The following is a 19,813-nucleotide window of genomic DNA, read 5'->3' as shown; positions in this document are numbered from 1 at the left end:
GTGTAAGCAAGTTTACTGCAGAAAACTTAATACTGAGCTAGCCAGTTGAATTATAATCTAAATAGGCAAATCAGCCAAATTAACCCAGTATGATTGATAAAAGTCCAATTCAAGAGCCGTGTTCTCATGTCTTACTATTACTGCCTCCATTTAAAGTTACAGTTTCATTTTTAAAATATAACCATGTCTGTGGTAGAAATACATCAGGAATGTCAACTTGTCAAGTGATTTGGAATTAAAAAAAAAAAAAAAAACATTTTTAATGGAGAAGTAAACAGGAGATATGCAGAAGTAAATTGTGCTACAAGCGGACACAGATTTAAAAAGCTAAACAGTACTCTAAACCATGGATTACTTTTTAATTAGATTTTTTTACCCAGATTTACCAAACACTAAAATACACTTTATATAAATAGCAAATAAACTATCGTTTTCTTTTAAAATGAAACTACACCAGCAGTACTGAAGTGCAGCTCTATTAAAGAGAAAGTAGATTCAAATGTATTTTACTGTCCCTTACTGTTTTTATAGTGTTTGCAATCATTCTCAGTGGTTGTGGGTTTAGGGAGGTGAAAGGTCACATTATCACATGATTTGAATGGAACGAGGAAGACTGTTCCGATTCTCCAGACCGGCTGAAAGCAAATTCAGATAGACAGAAAAATGAAACTCAATGTTGAACCAGCAGAACCCAGAACCAGGCATAATGGTTGCAAATGCCATCAAACAGTATGAGCAATGTACAAAAAATTATTCAAATGACATTTAAAGCTATCAAAATAATCAGTTGGGAAAAGACAACTTTGGACCATATTATTAAAGATATAATACTTCCTTTTGTGAAAGGAAAAAACTCTAATATTACTACATTTCCATCTTAAATATGCAAAAACTAGGTTTTCCACAGCTGTAAAATAATAGTTGCAAACATGTACACCAACTGCACTTAACTAAAATGTTACACTTGCTATGAACAACAAAGCACAATCTTTGCAATAAAAAATGTAACTTGTGTAATTAAACATTGCAAACAGTACTCCCCATGTAGTAAGCAATACTGAATGTACTAATATAAAAGTTCAGGTGACAACAAAGCAAATTAATAACGTGCCGAATGTATTTAGAGGCCGATATTTGTTTAGTTTAGTTGACATGTGAAAGACTGAACATTTAGCATTATCAAGCTGAAGGAAGTATGTACAGGTTAAACTTAGACTGAACATTTAGCATTATCAAGCTGAAGGAAGTATGTACAGGTTAAACTTGAAACCCCTAATAAAACTAGTTTGAAAACCTTAGAAAGAGTACGTCGATTCAAATGACATTCGATTTTGTTTTTCTGTCCCCTGTGCAATCCTTCTGAGTGATTCTTAGTGCAGTTACTTTACACGCTAGATGGTGCTAGTTCATACAACTATCTAGCCTATGTTACACACACGTCAATGATGAAAGAGAATCTGGCAACTCAGGTCAAAGCACTTTTAAGGGCTAGATTTTCACAGATATTTATTCTTATTTGTCAGTAGCACAATGTTTTCAGAAAGGCAGAACACACACAATAAAAAGTTCCCAAATCCTACATTTAATTCAGGCTCTTCGGGTAAGTAGTATTTGTCATTTTAGAACTGGTGTTTTTCCCTTTCAGAGCAAAATTATGACAATGCCGATTTGAAGCGAATAGCTTTCAGAATGTGGTCGGAAGAGTAACTGCAGTAAAAACCACTCCAAATGATTACAACCTCAAAAAAAGCTAAAACAAAAACTAATTTTAAGCTACCTGCTCTTTAATTTCTGTGGCTCATCAATTTGGTTGCATAGCCAGATTTAATTCTCTACTTCACCACCATTGCACAAAGTAAAAAGCTGTGATAAACCAGAGCCACTCTTCTGTGAGAAACAACGACATGAAAACAGGCTGGAGGACTCAGACAGCGGAGGTCTCGAGCCCCTGTGAAGGGCCCCCCTTGCCCTGCAGGCTGCCCGACAAGTTATCGGAGTCAAGCAGCTCCACGATGCTGTAGGGGGAGCAGTCCTCCAGGCCTAGCTTGCCGCAGATCCAGCCGCATAAGCCCTTCTCCAGGTCTCGGACTGCCTGCCACCACTCGGTGAAGGCCCAGGACACCTGGGTGATGGCCGTGTAGACCCCCAGGGACAGGGAGAGTGCCACGATGAGGATGGGGTAGAAGATGATGAGGCAAGGGCAGATGGTGATTTTGTGCCAGAAAGTCCGCTCCTCGTTGTAGACCAGGAAGACATTGTACCAGGTGATGGTCCCGTAGTAGAAGGACATGACGAAAGAGAGCAGGAACACCACGGGCGCGCAGGATAAGCTCCAGAGCAGGACGTGGGGCCCGCGACCAGCCCCCACACAGCAGGCCCGCTTGCCCTCCTCTCCCCCCTCGCCTTCCCCCTCTCTCCGGACAGGCTCCCTGGACCTGGCCAGCTCCTGCATCTCTTTATCGGTCAGCGTCACGTGGATGTCCACCATCTGGCCCTTCTTCTTCCCACGGGTGATGGTGCCGGTCAGAGTGACGTAGCGGCTGTCCAGGGGAGCATTCCAGCCTCCTGGGAGAGCCGACAAATCAGGCTGTTAATAGCGAACCATCCAGGGAAGGATTTAATTCTCCAATTACATAGAACTGACCAACCTTTGAACCTAAACAGGTGAACAGTGTGTGCTTAAATATGCAGACAATCACAAATCTATGAACTTTAAAACTGAATTAAATGAAAACATTTGGATGAAAAAAGACTAACATCTAAGGATTATCACTAATCCTGGCATACTTAGTGTTACCTTAGGTGAGGTAGTCCAAGATTAGTGCTACATCGGGGACTAAATAGCAACATAGAAATTAAAGTTATAACCAAGCTTTTTTTTTTTTTTTTTTAAAGACTAAAGAGCTTCATATATCATTTCAATTACTTTAATTTTATGCTCTACTATTTTATGGTGTTTGAAATTATTCTGAACAGTTCTGGGTTCTGTTTCACATGTATTGGTTCATTTTTCTCTAAATCTGTCTTTACCTGGCTATGAGCTTGAGCTGGTCTGGAGAATCCTAAATGCCAGCAGTTAAGCCTTTCTCGTTCCCTTCAAATAATGTGACAATTTGATCTTTCAGCTCTGCCAGACCAGCTCTCTGTCTAATAGATAGATAGTGAGTAGCTGGGGATGGCAGAGTTGAAAGGTTACATTGTCACAGGATTTGAATTTAATGACAAAAGCTGTTCAGTCCTGGCACTTAGGATTCACCAGACAAGTTCAAAGCCAGCTAAAGCCCCAAGTAAAGGCAGAAACATTCTAATAACTATTATTGGAGCAACAGAACCCCCCCCCCAAAAATGTATATACCAGTTAAAAATGCTGCAAAAAACTACAAAGTAGCCTGTCCTGAAATGAGGACAATGGCACATGCGTTAAATCAATGACAGTTTTTTTTTCTAAATGAGCTGTGAGAGAAGCACTCATGGCTCCTGCTGGCACCATGCCGACTCTCATCCCTCAAATATAATATAATAAATAAATAAAATACCGGTAGTATGAACTGCTCTTCTTATAACTAAAGTGCCTTAATAAGATGATACAGTTGCACAGTTGACTGGCATACATTCAACTTTATTGTGTTGCACAGCTATACTTGGTTATGGTGGTACCATCATTTTGATTTAATCCAGATGCAAAACCTAAATTTCCTCTGTGGGCAAATTGCCCATATCACACATTAACATTCACCCACTCCGGTGGAAGACACAGGCCCCTGTCTCTCACTGTATCAATTCTGGAGAACAGTTTTAGCCCATTCTAGTTTACAAACAACATGAATTTTAATCTATTCCATGCTCACCCTCGCTTGTGGGGGTGCTGAGGAACTTGGGCCCTTCCTGTCCGCTCTTCTCACTCCCCTCCTCTGCCGGCGACTCCTCGCTCACCCCCTTCTCTGCCTCCGAGCGGTACACAATGATGGACTCCGGTCTCGGCTCCTTCTTCCTCCTCTTCCTCCTCCTCTCCACCCCGCCCTCCTCGCCCTGGGAGGGGCCGCCCGTGACCTCTGACCTGCGCAGCGAGGCAAGGCGTGGGCTCTCGGCCCCCCGCTGGCTCACCTGCTCCATGCCGATGGCCCCTGCTGAGGCTTCTCCCTGCATGGCCTGCTGGTGCCTGACTCCTCAGTGAGAGCTCAGGGCGCCAGGATGTCCCATTCTGCCCGGCACCACACCACACAGGTTCCCTGAGAGGAGAGAGCAGGGTTAGCCACATGCAAATGCCCTCATCATTATTGTATTGTCAGTCAATAGGGAGAAACGCTGACTGGTTAATGACGGGCAACTAGGTCTCATTACCAGAGAACTTCCATATTTTTTTTGGTTTCTGTTAGATGTAGGCACTATAGGAATACTTCATATGCATGCTGGCCAAAAAGTGGGATTATTATTATTGTTGGAGCTAAACACATAGTGAAAGATGGAGCTGGTCATGAAATTATACAAGCAGATTTGGTGTTGGTTGGAGGAACATACTTTGTATGAACTTTGAACTCTGTGGCCTTTAAAGCCACAAAATAAGACAGCTGTGGAAGCAACACTGACTGGCCAAAAAATGTTAGCATGACCTCAACAGCCCACAATACACAGCTCCTGGTGCTTTGTTCATTTGTGCTTTCTTTCCTGTGATGGTTTACAGCAAACGTTGCCATTCCTGGAACACCCAGGAGACTTGATGGTTGGTCAGTGCAGCCGCCTGCACATACACCCACAAATGTGCCCCTTGTAAAGACACAGTTGCTTTCCCATGTAACGTTTCATTAATTACTAACTCAAATTCTCTGAAAAAAAACTGCAAAATAAAAAATGTGAAAACATTAACCAGCCACCAAAGGGCAGTCGTAGCTGTTTCAGACAGGGGCTGCTGTTTCCAGGTGCCTCTGCCATTCTCTTACAAAAACAATCTGGGGTTCAGTGGACTGTTTGAAAGTGACCACTAAATTCAGATGGCTGTACATTTTAACACCAGTATGTTTTAAGAACAAATATAAAAACAATGAAGTATGAGTTTGTCTTGTTTCACTTTTTGTATATCACATTTTATACTACTCCCCCACCCCCCATTTTGCGGATGTGAAATTTTGTAGTCAAATATAAAACCCAGTACTTCAATCCATATTACACCCTGCTCCAGACATTGCGAGACCTTACTGAAGATGTTTTATTGTCATTATTCTCACAGCACTTACTATAATCTGCATTTCCAAATAAAGTATTATTTGCTTTTTTACTCCATACAAACAGCTGTGCTTCCTCTAATCCGATGTTGTCTGTTCATTGCAAGGAATTATGGTGTTTGTGTTATCTCAAATCTAAAATGTATATTTTTGCACTAGTAAATTTTTCTATAAGAATTAAACAAACAGCATGCTGGTTACCGTTGTTTTTACCAACTGCTAACCACAAAATAATGCCTTATATAACACAAACAAGATCCCGTGGTATTATATTATTAAGTAAATAATAATAATAATAATAATAATAATAATAATAATAATAATAATTAAAAACACCAACGAAGCGTTATGTTAAACCGAGCCCTTAAAATTATACTAATTAAGTGGTGCATCCGCTGTATTCCCAGTTGCAGTGAATCCTTAATTTTAACAAAGCAAATACCCGGCTGCCTTATTTAATGACATAAGAAAAAAGTGCATTCTGTCTCAGCTCATCCAAGCTGTATAAATTCAACCGCAACGTCCCGTCTTTGTTTCGAGTGAATGAAAATGTTTTACTAAAAAATAATTAATAAGAGTATCATGATCTTACCTTGAAGAGTTGAAAGGCGATGGGCGTGTGAACTCCGATCTGATTGCGGCACCTTTTTAAATATGCATGTACAGGGTGTGGAGTCCTGCTGCAATATGAAGTGCAGTCACTAACCTACAGCCAGCGATGCACCGCTGCTCCAACCAGCAGCAGCCGCACAAAGGAGTCCGAGAGCCGCATCAGGGGTCCTATTTACCCCGCCCCTCCAGCTTCAACGCCAGGGTCCTACCCAGTTGGGAGGAGATAGAGAGCTTTAAAAAGCCAACAAAAAAAATGCAATTCACAACGAGGCTTGGGGATATCTCCAACTGGAAATTAGAGGGACAGCTCGTATTTACATGGATCTGTATTATCTATTATTTTAAAATAAAAAAGCAAGTTTCAATAGCCCTACTATACTATACCATTACTATAGATGCAATAACAAGAGAGCTCTAATATAGAGTTGCACTGTAATCATTCAGCTGTTGAACATATAGGAATTCAATATGACCTGAAAAGGGAATCATTGACTACTGGTTAGTGTTGATTTATTGATACAGACAGCAAATGACCAAAGAGGATGTACTGGAAAGCCTTAGAATGGTGTCACCTATTGGAAGGGTTACATTGAATGGTTCTCAGCTATATGTTTTACCAATAGCTCTTCAATTTAGCAATTGCTGATACTTTTGGGTAATGTATGTAATGTATCACGCGCTAGGTTCCACTGCAATGAAGTGAACATTGTCACCATGCACTCCATCCACACTATGAACAATATCTTATTTACACAATATCATATCTAAACAATTAATCTAAACCGGGCGAGTCTGCTCCCAAGACATAGCCTGAAATAGCTCTGCCATTCAGGTTTCACCACCATGGACAAGTAGGTCTTGCATATATGGAGAAACTTCTTGTATAAAACAGACAAGAAAAGTTATATCAAATTTGGCAAATGGTTTTGAAGTTTTCATTAGCCCTAGCAATGACAGGCCAGAACTCATTTAAATGTATAGTTAAATGGTAAGTGTGAACATTAATAGAAAGCTACAGACACATTTGCTTTATTCATTGTGCTAATTAAAGGTTTTTTTTACGATGTACTCATATATCTGTGTTTCAATAATGTACATTTTAACATGCTTAATTTTTTTATTTTTATTTTTTTGAACAAAATGCGAATTGTTTTTAGCCGCCGTGTGCTGGATTGTTCGCCAGAAACATCGCATTTGTGCAAATTAAATTATTGACAGGGTCGGAAGCGTTAACTCCCTCACTGTCCCAGCATGCCCGTCTAAACTAAATAGCGCCTGCGCACGGTGTATCGCCCTCTTTTGGACCCAGACCTTTTCCAAGATGGTGAGTGGAAATTCTGGGCTGAGGAAACTAGTCAAACGAATCCCTTTCCATCCCTGAAATTACACCACTCCAGAAATTCAAACCTTAACGACTTTACATACAGACTTTTATCTTCACATATTTGTTTTTATTAACTTGGTGGATTTGATATATATGTAAAAAAAATAAAAAATAAAATAAACACACGAAAAAGGAGATTGCAGTGTTTGGATCCCACAGCAATGGCCACCCTCTGTTGCTGAGTGAAAATGACTGCAATGCCATTGTTTTAAATGTTGAAATTAAACAGAACCTCGTTAAAACTAAGACATTATAGCGAAGGCTTTGTTTGCACGATATTGATTATGTTGAGGGAGTTTGTAAAAACGATGCAGCTAGCTGTGCTGTACCAACAGTATACTGACTGAATGTGCTTATAGTCTGTGACATACGATTTCAAGTGTGTTAACTTCATAATGAATTGTGTGTGTCGGGAGACCTGGTAAGGCGCAACTGTAGTTTAAGAGGAATGTTTAAGAGCATTTACGTGGTCGCTTAGTTACTTTCTGGAACAAACTAGATGCTTTTTATTTAAATGGAGTGCAACACATTCGTCTGAACATGAAAAGGTGTTTACATACAACACGCTTTATAGTACATATATTTCTTCTTAATGTGTGTTATACTTTCTAGTAGATCATGAAACCCTAGGGCACGTACACAGTTCCTCGACTTTATTTTAGTGATATGACGTGTTTATGAAACAGGAATAAGGCATAATATTGCATGTATAAACTGTATAAATGGGTAATTGTATGTAACAAATAGTAATGTGATATCTTGTAACAATTGTAAGTCGCCCTGGATAAGGGCGTCTGCTAAGAGATAAATAAAAAAAGTATCCTCTCTGTCAGATGTCGAGCTGTAATTTTAGTTGTAGGCCCATTCTCGACTTCTGCGCTTGCTGGTTTAGTTGCAAATATAAAATCAATAACACCAACCCATAATTTCAAACACTTAATACATGTTTAGCAGCAATAAGTCAATAGGATAGACTGTATAACACTAAACACCCTGGAGAGACAAAGTGAGTATTAGTTTATCATACAATAACTGTTGCAATATGTCCAGTATGATTTATTTGTTATTTTTGTAAATGTAAGAAAAGAACAATGTGCAATTCTAAACTATCTGGTTCCCTGAACAGGCAAAACGAACCAAGAAGGTCGGGATTGTTGGAAAGTATGGTACCCGTTATGGTGCCTCCCTCAGGAAGATGGTTAAGAAAATTGAAATCAGCCAGCATGCCAAGTACACCTGCTCCTTCTGTGGCAAGGTGAGTAATGCACTTCTGGTCTTTCAATTCTTCCCAGTTATATGAAACCCATAGAGGAGGCAAAACATTTGTTTTGCTATAGTGCTCTATACAGTGGAGCTTATCATACAAGTCGTAGTCTATTCATTTATGTATTGTGGATATCTACTCTTCCAGTTATGCAGCCATACTATAATGATGCAAAAAGTGCTACTTTTTTATCTAGTATTTAATTTGTTGCTGGGAGAAATGCAGGTGCTTATGAACTTGATTCATTGTTCTGCTTTGTTTCCTTAGACCAAGATGAAGAGAAAGGCTGTGGGTATCTGGAGCTGTGGGTCCTGCATGAAGACTGTTGCTGGTGGCGCTTGGACATACAAGTATGTTACTAATTTTAATGTGTTTATTACCCCCCCAACAGTATACATCAGCCAGTGAAGTTCAATTGAAAAAAAAGCTGCTTGAACCAGTGTTGATGAAGCCCTGAATGCCAGAGGGTTGGAAACACTCCAACACGGAGTATGGGAGTAGATGTTGGGACATAATCCCCATAATATTAGGCATTTAATGATATTTCCATCTGTTTCCCAAATTCAAGCTAATCACTTTGGTTGGCATGAAAAATGTTAGAAATTCAGCAGTCGTCCGTGCGCTTTCCTAGTCGTGTAGATCTAGGCTTGGACAAGATTGATAATTTCATGTGAGATTTAGTTGAATCTAAAATGTGTTTGAATTGTGTAAGTTGCACAAATATTAATTCAGGGTCTAAGGTCTGATGTAGTCCCAGAAGTGAGCCTCCAATGTAAAAAAATATCTTGTTTTGTTTTCTTGATCTGTGACCCTAATTGAGATTTAACTTTCATTTTCCAGCACCACATCTGCAGTCACAGTGAAGTCTGCCATCAGAAGACTGAAGGAATTGAAAGAGCAGTAAACTATCCTGAGCGTCGGAACTCTAGAAGGAGCATATGTTTGTACGTGCTTCTAGAGATTTCTGTGTGACGGACTCTAGATCTGCCTTGTTGTACATTGGTAAACCATCACCACACAATAAAGGAGTTATGTCAAGAGTGGCCTTCACATCTCTCCTAGTTATTTTTCATTTAGTCCAATTATTTTCTAAGCAGTGCAAAATTTTTCTGGGTGATCTTTGAGCACCAACCACTCATCAAATTAGAATTTTGAAACAGTTGCTGAAAAGTAGGGCTTCAAAGGAGAACCAAGAGGCTAGATCAAATACTGAAAAGTTATCTGGTTTCTGAATAAGATATACATAGGGCTTCTGTTTTTCGGGTTTTGTTAATTGTATTTTTCGGTGCTTATTTTTAGCTATTTTTGAGTTATGTAAAAAAAAAAAATTCAGGGCTTTTGTTTTTGATATACTTTATGAAATTAGTGTTTTCGGTTACTTTCCAAAATGCTTGAGCTTTTTTTTTTGTGTCAAAATATGTAGAGTAACTCGACAGTACTTGCACACTTAAGTTGTACCTTCTTTCCTTTGCTGTCTTCCACAGCGAAATCCATATGGTCGCTGGCACATTCTTCTGGGGTTTTTGTGTGTAGACATTTTTGTACATTTCGCCACAATTCTGTTTTAAATCCTCCGTATCTTAACTGTAATACATCTTTAAATCCTGCTAACAAGCCTCCATTGTAATCTTGTTTGAAATCTGGCAAGCAGAGTCTCCAATAGAAATGTAGGTGTGTGTTGTCACTCAGTAGTTGGGGCGGGTTTAAAGTATTCAGAACGAATCAATGATAGATACAAGTCAGGAAGGCGGGACATTGCCCAGCAGCACTGGGAAATGTATTTATTATTGTTTTTGTGGCAGGCTTATTTTTATATTTTAATTGGAAGGGTAAAGTCAATGTGAATAGAGTAACCATTTCCACAGTTTTTCTGGTGTTTTGCAGTGTTTATTGGCTAGTCACTGATTTTTTTTTTTTTTTTTTTTGTATCGGGCGGGGGGGGGTTTAAAATCAGAAGCCCTAGATATACAATAAATAAGATATTATGCAGACTTTAAACCCATATTTACCTCAATGCTTAACTATAAATAAAATCAACCCTTACAATAACCTAAGCAGTTTAAATTTCTTATTCTAAAAGTACAGAGACCTCTTTATTGATCAGTGTTGGTTGAGTGGATTATTGTTTTTTTTTTTGAATCTGCAGTTTTAAGCAGAGTTTTTACAGGTTTTAAAAGTTCTCATCACAGATTACATTTAAATGTTTGTATGCCATTAAGTCTTACTGATTGGATTTAACGTAATAAAGATATTTCTTACAAAAGGTGTGCATAGGATAAGCAAGGGGCATTTTTGTACTGAATTAAAATTGCTTTCTGGAGTAAAAGTATTGTATTTAAATCCTGCGTGGTTTGGATTGTTTGTTAATCTAAAAGATATTTAGATTTGATGGATTACATCCATGGTTCATCGACGAAATGAAAGCCGTTTCCCAAAATGATTTCACCTGAAGTCAAAAGAATGAACTTACAAATTTGCCTCGGAGTTGAGGATCATTAAGAACAAGGTGTTTCAATTCCTGTGACGGTAAAAGAGCGTCATGGGTTAGGAATGCAAAACTGAGGGACTGTTTTACAGAGATGATGGGGGCAGGGGTAAACTATACATCACAACTGCTGCTGCAGAGTCACTTGCAATAGGACCTTGGTTTTACATCTCAACCAAAGGACAGAGCGCAAGGAGGTTAAGGGACTTGCTCAGGGTGATACACAGTGGGTCAGTCAGTGGCTGAGCTGGGATTGAACCAGGAACCTGGTAACTAGCCCCTTTTCTTAACCACGGGACTACCAAGCCTCCTTTGTCCTCCCAGAGACCGGTAATTCTCTGACATCTGCTCTGGGTGTAAAAGGAAGTTTGGTCGTGGGTTCGATGAATGCCCATTGAACTTCCCGTTCTGAGCTGTGTGGGGAATTGCTGCAGGGAGGGAACATAACTGAATCTAAACTGGGGAGAAAATCGGGTAAACTCATAGACCATTCTTTAAACAAAATCAAAAACAAATTATTAATCTTGAACCACTTTACCTACGGTTGCTCAAGATTATAGAAAACATTTGTATTATGAGATAAAACTACCTTGAATTGGCTGCTTTAGTTTTATCTTAAATGATGTTGCTGGAAAATAATATTCCCATGTCCTGAACTATAAAGCAAATGTACATTTGAAGTACTAAAAATATGTTATTTTATGGCTGTTCAGAAGGACAAGAGACAATCCACCCACATACTTTCTGTGTTAAGTTTCAGTAGGATAAAGGCTGTGTTCTATAATTAGTATTCCAGGTTTGCAGAATTTTTAATATAAGTGATTAGATAAAATGTCTTTGGTAAGAATTGGGTGTATATATACTGTACAGCATGGGCCATAATTTTATACCCTTTCATTTGCTATAATACAGTTCAGTACCTCAGTGTTCAACGTAAATTTAACGCAGCTATCCAATCCATAAAAGGGATTTTGTGGAATGCAGGATTATGGTCCAGCTTTAAGCATATGAAGGTTATGAAATGGGAGAATCTGTTCTCTGCATTTTTGCTGTTGCTCAAGTGTGTTGTTATCTAAAATCGGACACAGTTGTCACGTGAAACGGATTAATCAACACATTGAAATTGATGCAAATCATTACATTTTAAAGGGCCAAGGCAACAATTACCTGGGCCAAAAGCAGCATATCCAATACAGTATTGAAATGAGTATCTGGAAGTATGATTGTGAAATAACCGGAGCACGAATTCGTCCAGTAAAACATGCATGTATTGAGTTTTGTTTTACAGGCACCGTTGTCGTTTTAAAGCATGGTTAACGCCGTTATCACAGATCATATTTATTACACGTAATCAAAAAAGTGATGTTTTTATTACACGTAATCAAAAAAAGCTAAGTCGTTTTGTCCGGGCTAAAAATTTAACTAACTTATTCCAACCGCTTTATTAACTTTATGCTTGCAACATTTTTACCGTGTTATTGGCAACTTAAGAAGAACAAGACGACTCCATAACTGCATATTGTTTTGGCAGCCAATCAAAAAGACAATTTACTTAAATTACTGTTATTTTTTTTCGTCTCGTAGTACAACGAGAATGAGCGCCGCGATCATGTGACGTGCGCACTTCATTGACGTCACGTGACCGAACTCTTGCCCTGGCTGTACAGAGATTACAGACATGGCAACTAGCAGTGTGTTCAGGGCTGGACTCTTTAATCATAAAGTTGCAATCGTTACAGGCGGTGGGACGGGTATCGGAAAGGCTATCACATCTGAGCTGCTCTATCTAGGTTTGTGCAACCGTCACGGGAAGGAATCGTATTAATTTAACTTCAGAAAGTGACACACAGTAAAATGGGGTAACGTATGTGTTGCAACACAAAGACCTTTAGCCACAATGGCACTGACTGGGAGAGGGGTTTGTCAGAAAAATACAGTTCTAATTCTAAAAAAGACCATCTTTACTGAAGGATGTCTCAGTTGTTCTGATACTTTTGAATAAATATCTACACTACACGTTCACTGGTTAAAACCTGCTTGCTGCTGTGTCCAAATGTGATTGAAATATGTGTGCTACGTACTTAGCAGTTTGTTATAATTGCATTAAAGCTCTATAGCTCATGCTTTTTTCTTTACTCATCACAAGCATATATTTAAATATTTTAAAGCAAAAGAAACAGCTTTAAATAATAATACCAAAAAAAAAAAAGTTTAACAATTTCATTTATACACAAATATTCAGGAGTTATCAAACAAAACATGGTGCCTGCTGGTTTACAATATAGAATGTTGCAAAAGGACTTTAAACTTTGGAAAGTGGTTCACAAAATTAAATCTTATGTCTTAGGCATTTGGTATTATTATAATAATGGGTCAATCTAGGTTTCATCAAGTTTTGGCTGAAGAAGCAGGTTTATTAGCCCCAACCAATCGGAGGTCGTACCAAGTTTGGTTTGAATTAGTGGTTCTCAAAATCTAGCTAAAATGTAAGTGTAGAGGGATCCCTTTTGGAAAGAGACCATTCCAATGTAACTCCAGATCTCTTAGCTTCCTGGTGGATGGTGCGTGGCAGTGATTTGTAATCGTGTGTTTAGGATTGGTTCTGGGTTGCAGGTTGCAGTGTTGTCATTGCGTCCCGGAAAAAGGAGCGATTGGAAGCTTCTGCGAAGGAGTTATCCAGCAGTATTCCACCCTCGAATCCAGCGAAAGTGACCCCCATTCAGTGCAACATCCGTCATGAAGCAGAGGTAAATGCTGCAGGAAGAGGGAGCAGGGCCAGGGCTGACATGCTGGAGTATTTATTAACCCAGTGTTATTCTGCTCAATTAGATGAGCCTTGATTACAAGAGTGTATGAGACATTGATCACAGTCGCCGTAGAGCAGTTACTTTAACAAGCAGGGGCACATTCACATAAAGATCCAAACTTTGGGACTATCAAATAAGTTGAGGGCATGTGATCACTATTAATTTTAATTGTCTTTGCTGTCCTGACCATTGGAAATGAAGAGATTAAAGGTTATTTTATTCTAATGTCTTGAAACTCCTCCAAAAGTAAAAGAACATCCATGATAATCAATTATCAGTCAATTTCAGTTTTGTTTTTGAAGTGATTTTATGAACATAATATTTTGGTACATAGGGTTAAAATGATGGGTTGTACACAGCACTGCCTCCTAGTACCTGCCTCTCTTCTTGTGCAGGTGAGGAGTTTGGTGGCCTCTACTCTGGAGCTCCATGGCAGGGTTGACTTCTTGATAAACAATGGGGGTGGGCAGTTTCCCAGTCCAGCTGAATATATCAATGCGAAGGGCTGGAATGCAGTCATGGACACCAACATCAATGGGACCTTCTACTGCTGCCGGGAGGGTGAGGCAAAACAGGAGCAGGACACAGAGATTGTCTAATTTATTGGCTTAAAGCCTACTGATTTACCACCAAATGCACTTTCTTAATAAAGGGGTACTCTGAAAGTGTGGATTGAAAACAAAATTCTTTTTTACCATATCTTGCTATTCTTTACAGTGCTTTGTCATGCTTTCATGATGCTTTATTAAACTCTGCTGTTGTTTTTTTTTTATTACGGTAACATTTTATAAACGAATAACTCATCCTGTATTATAATGGATCATATTTATGCAGAGAAGCTGCTGTTGGTTCAGAGCAAGCTCTTGCATAAACAGGTTTGTCCCTGCAGTGTACAATGCCTGGATGAAGGAACATGGAGGAGCCATCGTGAATATTGTCGCTGATATGTGGAAAGGTTTTCCAGGCATGTCGTAAGTGAAGCAATTTAAACAGTTTGTTTCAGCTCTGTAAAACCCCCTGATTTCATTAAAAAATACTTTTGAGGGGGGCTGAGTGAGGTATGGGTATGCATGAAGAATGATATTTGTGTCTTTCACATATTTGCTGCCTTCTTGGTCAGAAAGAAAGATTAGAATCCTGATTGCGGTTAAATAAAGGTTACAATAAAAAATAAAGCAGCAGCCACTGTCTGTCCACAGCCATACGGGAGCAGCCAGGGCGGCAGTAGACAACTTGACTAAGAGCCTGGCCATCGAGTGGGCTGCCAGCGGGGTGAGGGTCAATGCCGTGGCTCCGGTGAGTGGAGGGGGGTTTACATTATCAAGTCTGCCAACTGAGCCCCACGTGTGTTAGTGTGTTTGTATGGACTGGTACAAAGTTCTGCGCATTTCTTGGTCCAAGATAAAAGCTAAAAAGAAGCAAACAAGAAGCTTACAGTAATTGTCATGTTCAAGATAGTATTGACTAAGTTTTGGCACGTCTTTATTTTTCCATCCGAAGACATTCTTTTAGATTGACATGAAAGAACAATTTCTGAATAATATCAGATATATTTATTCAGATTATGGTCTCTTGTTGTTTTTCCATAGGGAACCATAGTCTCCAAAACCGCTGTTGACAATTACAAAGAAGTTGGAACTGAGCTTTTTAAGAAAGCCATACCCCACATCCCGGCAAAAAGACTTGGAGTACCAGAGGAGGTAGGTGAAGACCATTCTGCGGTGATCGGTATGGCTGTGGTGATAGGGAGTTGACAGGCAAAAGGCAGTTATACTTTTAATGTCTTTAAAATGGCGATTGAGTTTTGAGCTATTTTAACCCCATTTTTCTGTACAATTTCAAATGGCGCTTAAAACTAAGGAGGATGGAAGATCAATGGGGGACATCTTTTCCCGCTGTCAAGCCAATCCACTTTTCACCTGAACCCTGAAGGAGTGGCCCAGCCTGGCTAGTCACTGCCTGGCCTTGTGGAGCATCTGACCAGTAGAGGTCGCTGAAGCACGATGATAAGTTAAACACTCCAGCTGCTTTTCCACCCTATCCCTACTGGAGTGTCAAGCCAAGGGCAGCACTCCCTGTGGGCCCCTCAGCCAAGAACAACAACTCAGATCATTGACTCGCCAGCACTCCAGGCGGTAGTGCTTTTAGTAGGTGACTGGGGACTCCTCATTATTTTGATCACGCTGCAAGAGATTCTATTCTGAAAAGAATTAGATGTTCTTTAGCAGTGTCATTCATTTCAAAGCGTTTAGACTCATATAATGTTTGTAATAACTGGAATGCACTTCAATTTAGATCGCTCCAGCGGTTTGTTTCCTGCTTTCTCCCGCTGCCTCCTATATCTCCGGTGAGACTCTGAAAGTGGACGCCGCACAGAGTCTGTACAGCTCCCCCTGGGAGGTACCTGGTAAGAGGGCACCATCTTCACCCTCGCTTTGTCTGTAAAACAACTCAGTTGTCAATGCTTTGAAAGATAGTGAGGTAAGATAGGCCTGCTGAGATCCAACATTGAGTTAACAGTCCTGTCTGTCAAATAAAATACGAAGTTGGGTCAGTTGGTTTAAAAGGAGTGCTAACCAAAACTTTAAAATCAATTGCCATACCTTTTTGTAGCTTTATTAACATTTTCTGTTGATTAAGTAAAGTGACAGGTTTCACTAGAATACTCAAAAGCACGGTATGTTAATTCCTTTTGATCTTGTGCAGATCACAGTGCGTGGCCCCCTGCACCTGAAGGAGAGAACACAGAACTGCTGTTAAAAATAATGGAGAAGAAAGAGGACAATTCCAAACCGGACGGAACAAATGGAACGAAAGCCCGTCTCTGATTGGTTGTCTGAGAAGCCGTTAATCGCCTTGAACGAACCATGTTTCCAATGCTGATAATAAAACACAATATTGTGCTTTCATGCGTCCTAATCTTGCCTTTCAGAGTTGAGTCTCACAACACAGCTAAGGTTCCCCTCAGCCTTCACTTGGAAGACAACACAAGGCATGCAGTCTGCCAGTTGTACATAATTGTGCTATACTTTTGCAATGTGAATAATAAGAGGATACAAAAAGCATCATGGGTCTATTGCAACAAACTTGTAGAGTTAGTACGGAACTGCGGACTAAGTTGCAGACTAGCTAATATGGTACTATCTCAGGATCATCCCCAGTTGCATACTAACTTAGTACCAATTGCAACAAAAATAAATGGGGAACAAAGTTGGGGACTAGCTTATCCCCAGCTTTAGTATGGAGCTCAGGATTAAGGTTTTTATTGTAGCGTGGTACCAAACAGGAACTGAAGTTATGTACGGAAATGTATTTACGCACGAAAGTAAATACTAAGGCTGAATTGCATGAGAATATGTCCCCATTTTCTTACACCAAATTCTCATGTATAATCTAATTTTCCTAAAACTCCAAAATTAATGAAGCTGCATTAGAGGATAAACAAAACTTGTATTTGTCCTCATTATTTAATTCACACACCAAACAAATGCATTAGTTTATAGAACCTAAAGGTGTAAATCGAATCAGAAATGCTGATTAGATATTTCAGGTATAGCCTATGAAAGCTTAATTTTACAGTACATCCATACAAAGGCAATCATGGCCTTTAGTCGTGTGCAAAATGATACAATGGAGCAAAAACTTTATTTCATAGAGCGTATAGAAGATTTTATTGAAACCTTGGAGGATGGCTGAAAGGATTTCACAGCAATTCTGCAGCACACAACTGCATGGAATACACCAAGCAGATTTAATGCTGCCTTCCCTGAGGTGTGGACAGGTACAGCAGCAAATTAAACAAATCTGTGAAAGAGACTGGAAAGTCGTACTGGAATTATTTGTTATTATTTATAAAATAGGCCTGTGTTAAGTTGAATAAGGATAAAACTAGTTTTGTTGAAATCCCCCTCCCAGAAGATTTCAAATTATTTTATAATTTTTTAATAGTTCAGTTTTATAAAGGACAGGGAACAGCAGTTACTTTGGGTTTTTTGCAATTGAGAACATTTTTAATACGCAGCATGGGGACTATCTAGAGCTGCTTAGTTCGCTTCAATTGGTATTAATTTGTGTGGTAGTTTAGTATCGTCCTCTGTACTAACCACGGGATCATCCCCAGTTACTGCAGTATGCTTCTGTTAGTTTGTTGCAATTGACCCAAAGTGATAGGACTTTCAATTCTGTGGCAGACCCTTTAGACTGCACCCTGACTTCTAACCAGATCATTCCATAAACCTTTCCTTTCACTTCAGTTGTCTATTGTGGTCTCAAAAAGCAAAAAATGTATTTTCATTTTAAAAGAAAGTTATCAGTTTGCTCACCTTGTTTACATCAAGTCTGTTACTGTTTCACTTCACCTCAGCAGTGTCTTCAGGGTGAAAGTGTGTTACTGGCTATAAAACATGTAAATCAATGAGGGAAGCAATGGGACAATTTTGCTAACCAAAGAAGTGCAATGTAATTGAGCCCTGGTCTCAAAGGTTGTTGGTTTGCATCCAGCATTTTCACAGATTTGTAAAATTATTTTATTTTGATTGTGTTTTATTTATTAAGGTTGCATGCAAGCAACAACGAAAGGGGTTAAGTCTGGTATCTACCTCATATCCAGCAGGCTTCTCATTCAGCTGTTAACTTGAAAAGCAGTGTGTGCCTGTGCAACACAGATATATTTCCCCACCATCATCCTGGAGGGGTCTTTTCAAAAGTCATGTTTACTGGAACAGTTAGTAAATGACTGATATTTATTTATTTATTTAATTTTTTTTTTTGTGGATCTCACCAGTTAATTTTTTAACTCATTTATACTAAACAATTATTAATTACCACCCAAAAGCTTTCTTTGGTCAGTATTCATGTATAAAACTAAAATCTATGTGTTTGTTTATTTTTTTTTATTTTTTAATACAAATTGTGATTTAAATAATATATATATATTATATATAATAAAAATAAAAAACAAATAAAAAAACACTTCCGCCCGAACAGGGACTTGAACCCTGGACCCTCAGATTAAAAGTCTGATGCTCTACCGACTGAGCTATCCGGGCTCCGTGAGACTTATAAAAGACGATATTGTATAACAAACTGCGCACACGCACTGTAAAGGTCTTAAATTACGGCTATTGCATGGTCTTAGTTTTTTCATTCAGCATAGCTAAATTCTGATTTTCCTTGGAAGGTCTAAAATAAAAGCATGTGTACATGTTACTGTTATACGGCAGAAGTTAGAAAGTTGTTGATCTTCTCCACTCAACACAAGCTCCGCCCTGAAATTTACAAAATTATGCTGCAGGGAAGTATAACGTATAATCACGCAAATAGGCTCATATGCTTTTTCGGGTATTTGCGTGACTGGTGGGTTTAAAATGGTCTTTAAACAATTTACCCTGTTGTATAGTTATATGGCCTGCACTCTGGCCAATGTGCTTTTTATACTCACACAGAGCGAGGTATAGGTGCACAAAATGAGTAACCACATGTTTGAAGAAAACAGCGGTCTTCATTGCAAAATAAAATAAATCCGGATATTTCACTGATTATACGGTAAAGCACATGCTGCACTGTACTGCACTCACCAGGCAAAATGACGGCGCTGGTTTATTACCGCGACCACACTGTAACGGCGAGCAACCACCGATTTATTTTATAGATCTGATTTACAGATCAGTACAGCTCCCCTGCCTTCCTCGGTGTCATTTGAAACTCCGCCCATCATCAGCGTTTTTTTATTTTTTTTTATTTCATTTGTTTATCTATACATTTAGATGGTATGGCGCCCTCTGTCTGGAGTCATTAGTCATTTTTTTTCAGTATCGTCTTAATATATAAAATTCCTGCTTTTCCTTTTTCCAAATCTTTTCTCTTTCCTGTCTCCCTTCCTCTTTCCCCAACACGTTATTAATAATGTAACGCAGTGACTCTAGTCTAGTAAAGACTGAATTCCAGTTAGTGATTGTTATGTCAGTGACGTATGTATATAGTCTTACAAACAGAACATGACGTCACAAGATATGAACGTTACTTGAGTAGAGTTGACAGTTG

At 39.1% G+C, this 19,813-nt stretch overlaps 3 protein-coding genes and 1 non-coding gene across 4 annotated transcripts; 2 read left to right on the top strand and 2 right to left on the bottom strand.

Annotated features, from left to right (window-relative positions):
• Nucleotides 1–228: 228 nt before the first annotated feature.
• LOC117426301 (transmembrane protein 169-like) lies at nt 229–6,055 on the bottom strand. Its single transcript, XM_034043749.3, has 3 exons — nt 5,812–6,055; nt 3,849–4,229; nt 229–2,565 (listed from the first exon to the last, which is right to left on the bottom strand). The coding sequence occupies exons 2-3, from the start codon at nt 4,144–4,146 to the stop codon at nt 1,925–1,927; spliced, it is 939 nt and encodes a 312-aa protein (XP_033899640.1). The 5' UTR covers nt 4,147–4,229; nt 5,812–6,055; the 3' UTR covers nt 229–1,924.
• A 1,027-nt stretch (nt 6,056–7,082) lies between these two features.
• LOC117427086 (large ribosomal subunit protein eL43-like) lies at nt 7,083–9,522 on the top strand. Its single transcript, XM_034045451.2, has 4 exons — nt 7,083–7,155; nt 8,342–8,470; nt 8,747–8,829; nt 9,320–9,522. The coding sequence occupies exons 1-4, from the start codon at nt 7,153–7,155 to the stop codon at nt 9,381–9,383; spliced, it is 279 nt and encodes a 92-aa protein (XP_033901342.1). The 5' UTR covers nt 7,083–7,152; the 3' UTR covers nt 9,384–9,522.
• Nucleotides 9,523–12,590: 3,068 nt separating this feature from the next.
• Nucleotides 12,591–16,690, top strand: pecr (peroxisomal trans-2-enoyl-CoA reductase). The gene is made up of 8 exons (XM_034044247.3): nt 12,591–12,754; nt 13,578–13,711; nt 14,167–14,332; nt 14,661–14,742; nt 14,971–15,067; nt 15,361–15,471; nt 16,067–16,178; nt 16,478–16,690. Exons 1-8 carry the CDS (start codon nt 12,643–12,645, stop codon nt 16,597–16,599), a joined length of 936 nt encoding a protein of 311 aa, XP_033900138.1. The 5' UTR covers nt 12,591–12,642; the 3' UTR covers nt 16,600–16,690.
• Nucleotides 16,691–18,746: 2,056 nt separating this feature from the next.
• trnak-uuu (transfer RNA lysine (anticodon UUU)) lies at nt 18,747–18,819 on the bottom strand. The gene has a single exon. It is a non-coding gene; the product is annotated as a tRNA-Lys (tRNA).
• Between the last annotated feature and the right edge of the window lie 994 nt (nt 18,820–19,813).

The sequence above is a fragment of the Acipenser ruthenus genome, chromosome 11, assembly GCF_902713425.1.
Source record: "Acipenser ruthenus chromosome 11, fAciRut3.2 maternal haplotype, whole genome shotgun sequence".
NCBI lineage: Eukaryota > Metazoa > Chordata > Actinopteri > Acipenseriformes > Acipenseridae > Acipenser > Acipenser ruthenus.
This window is presented reverse-complemented; position numbering and strand designations above follow the sequence as displayed.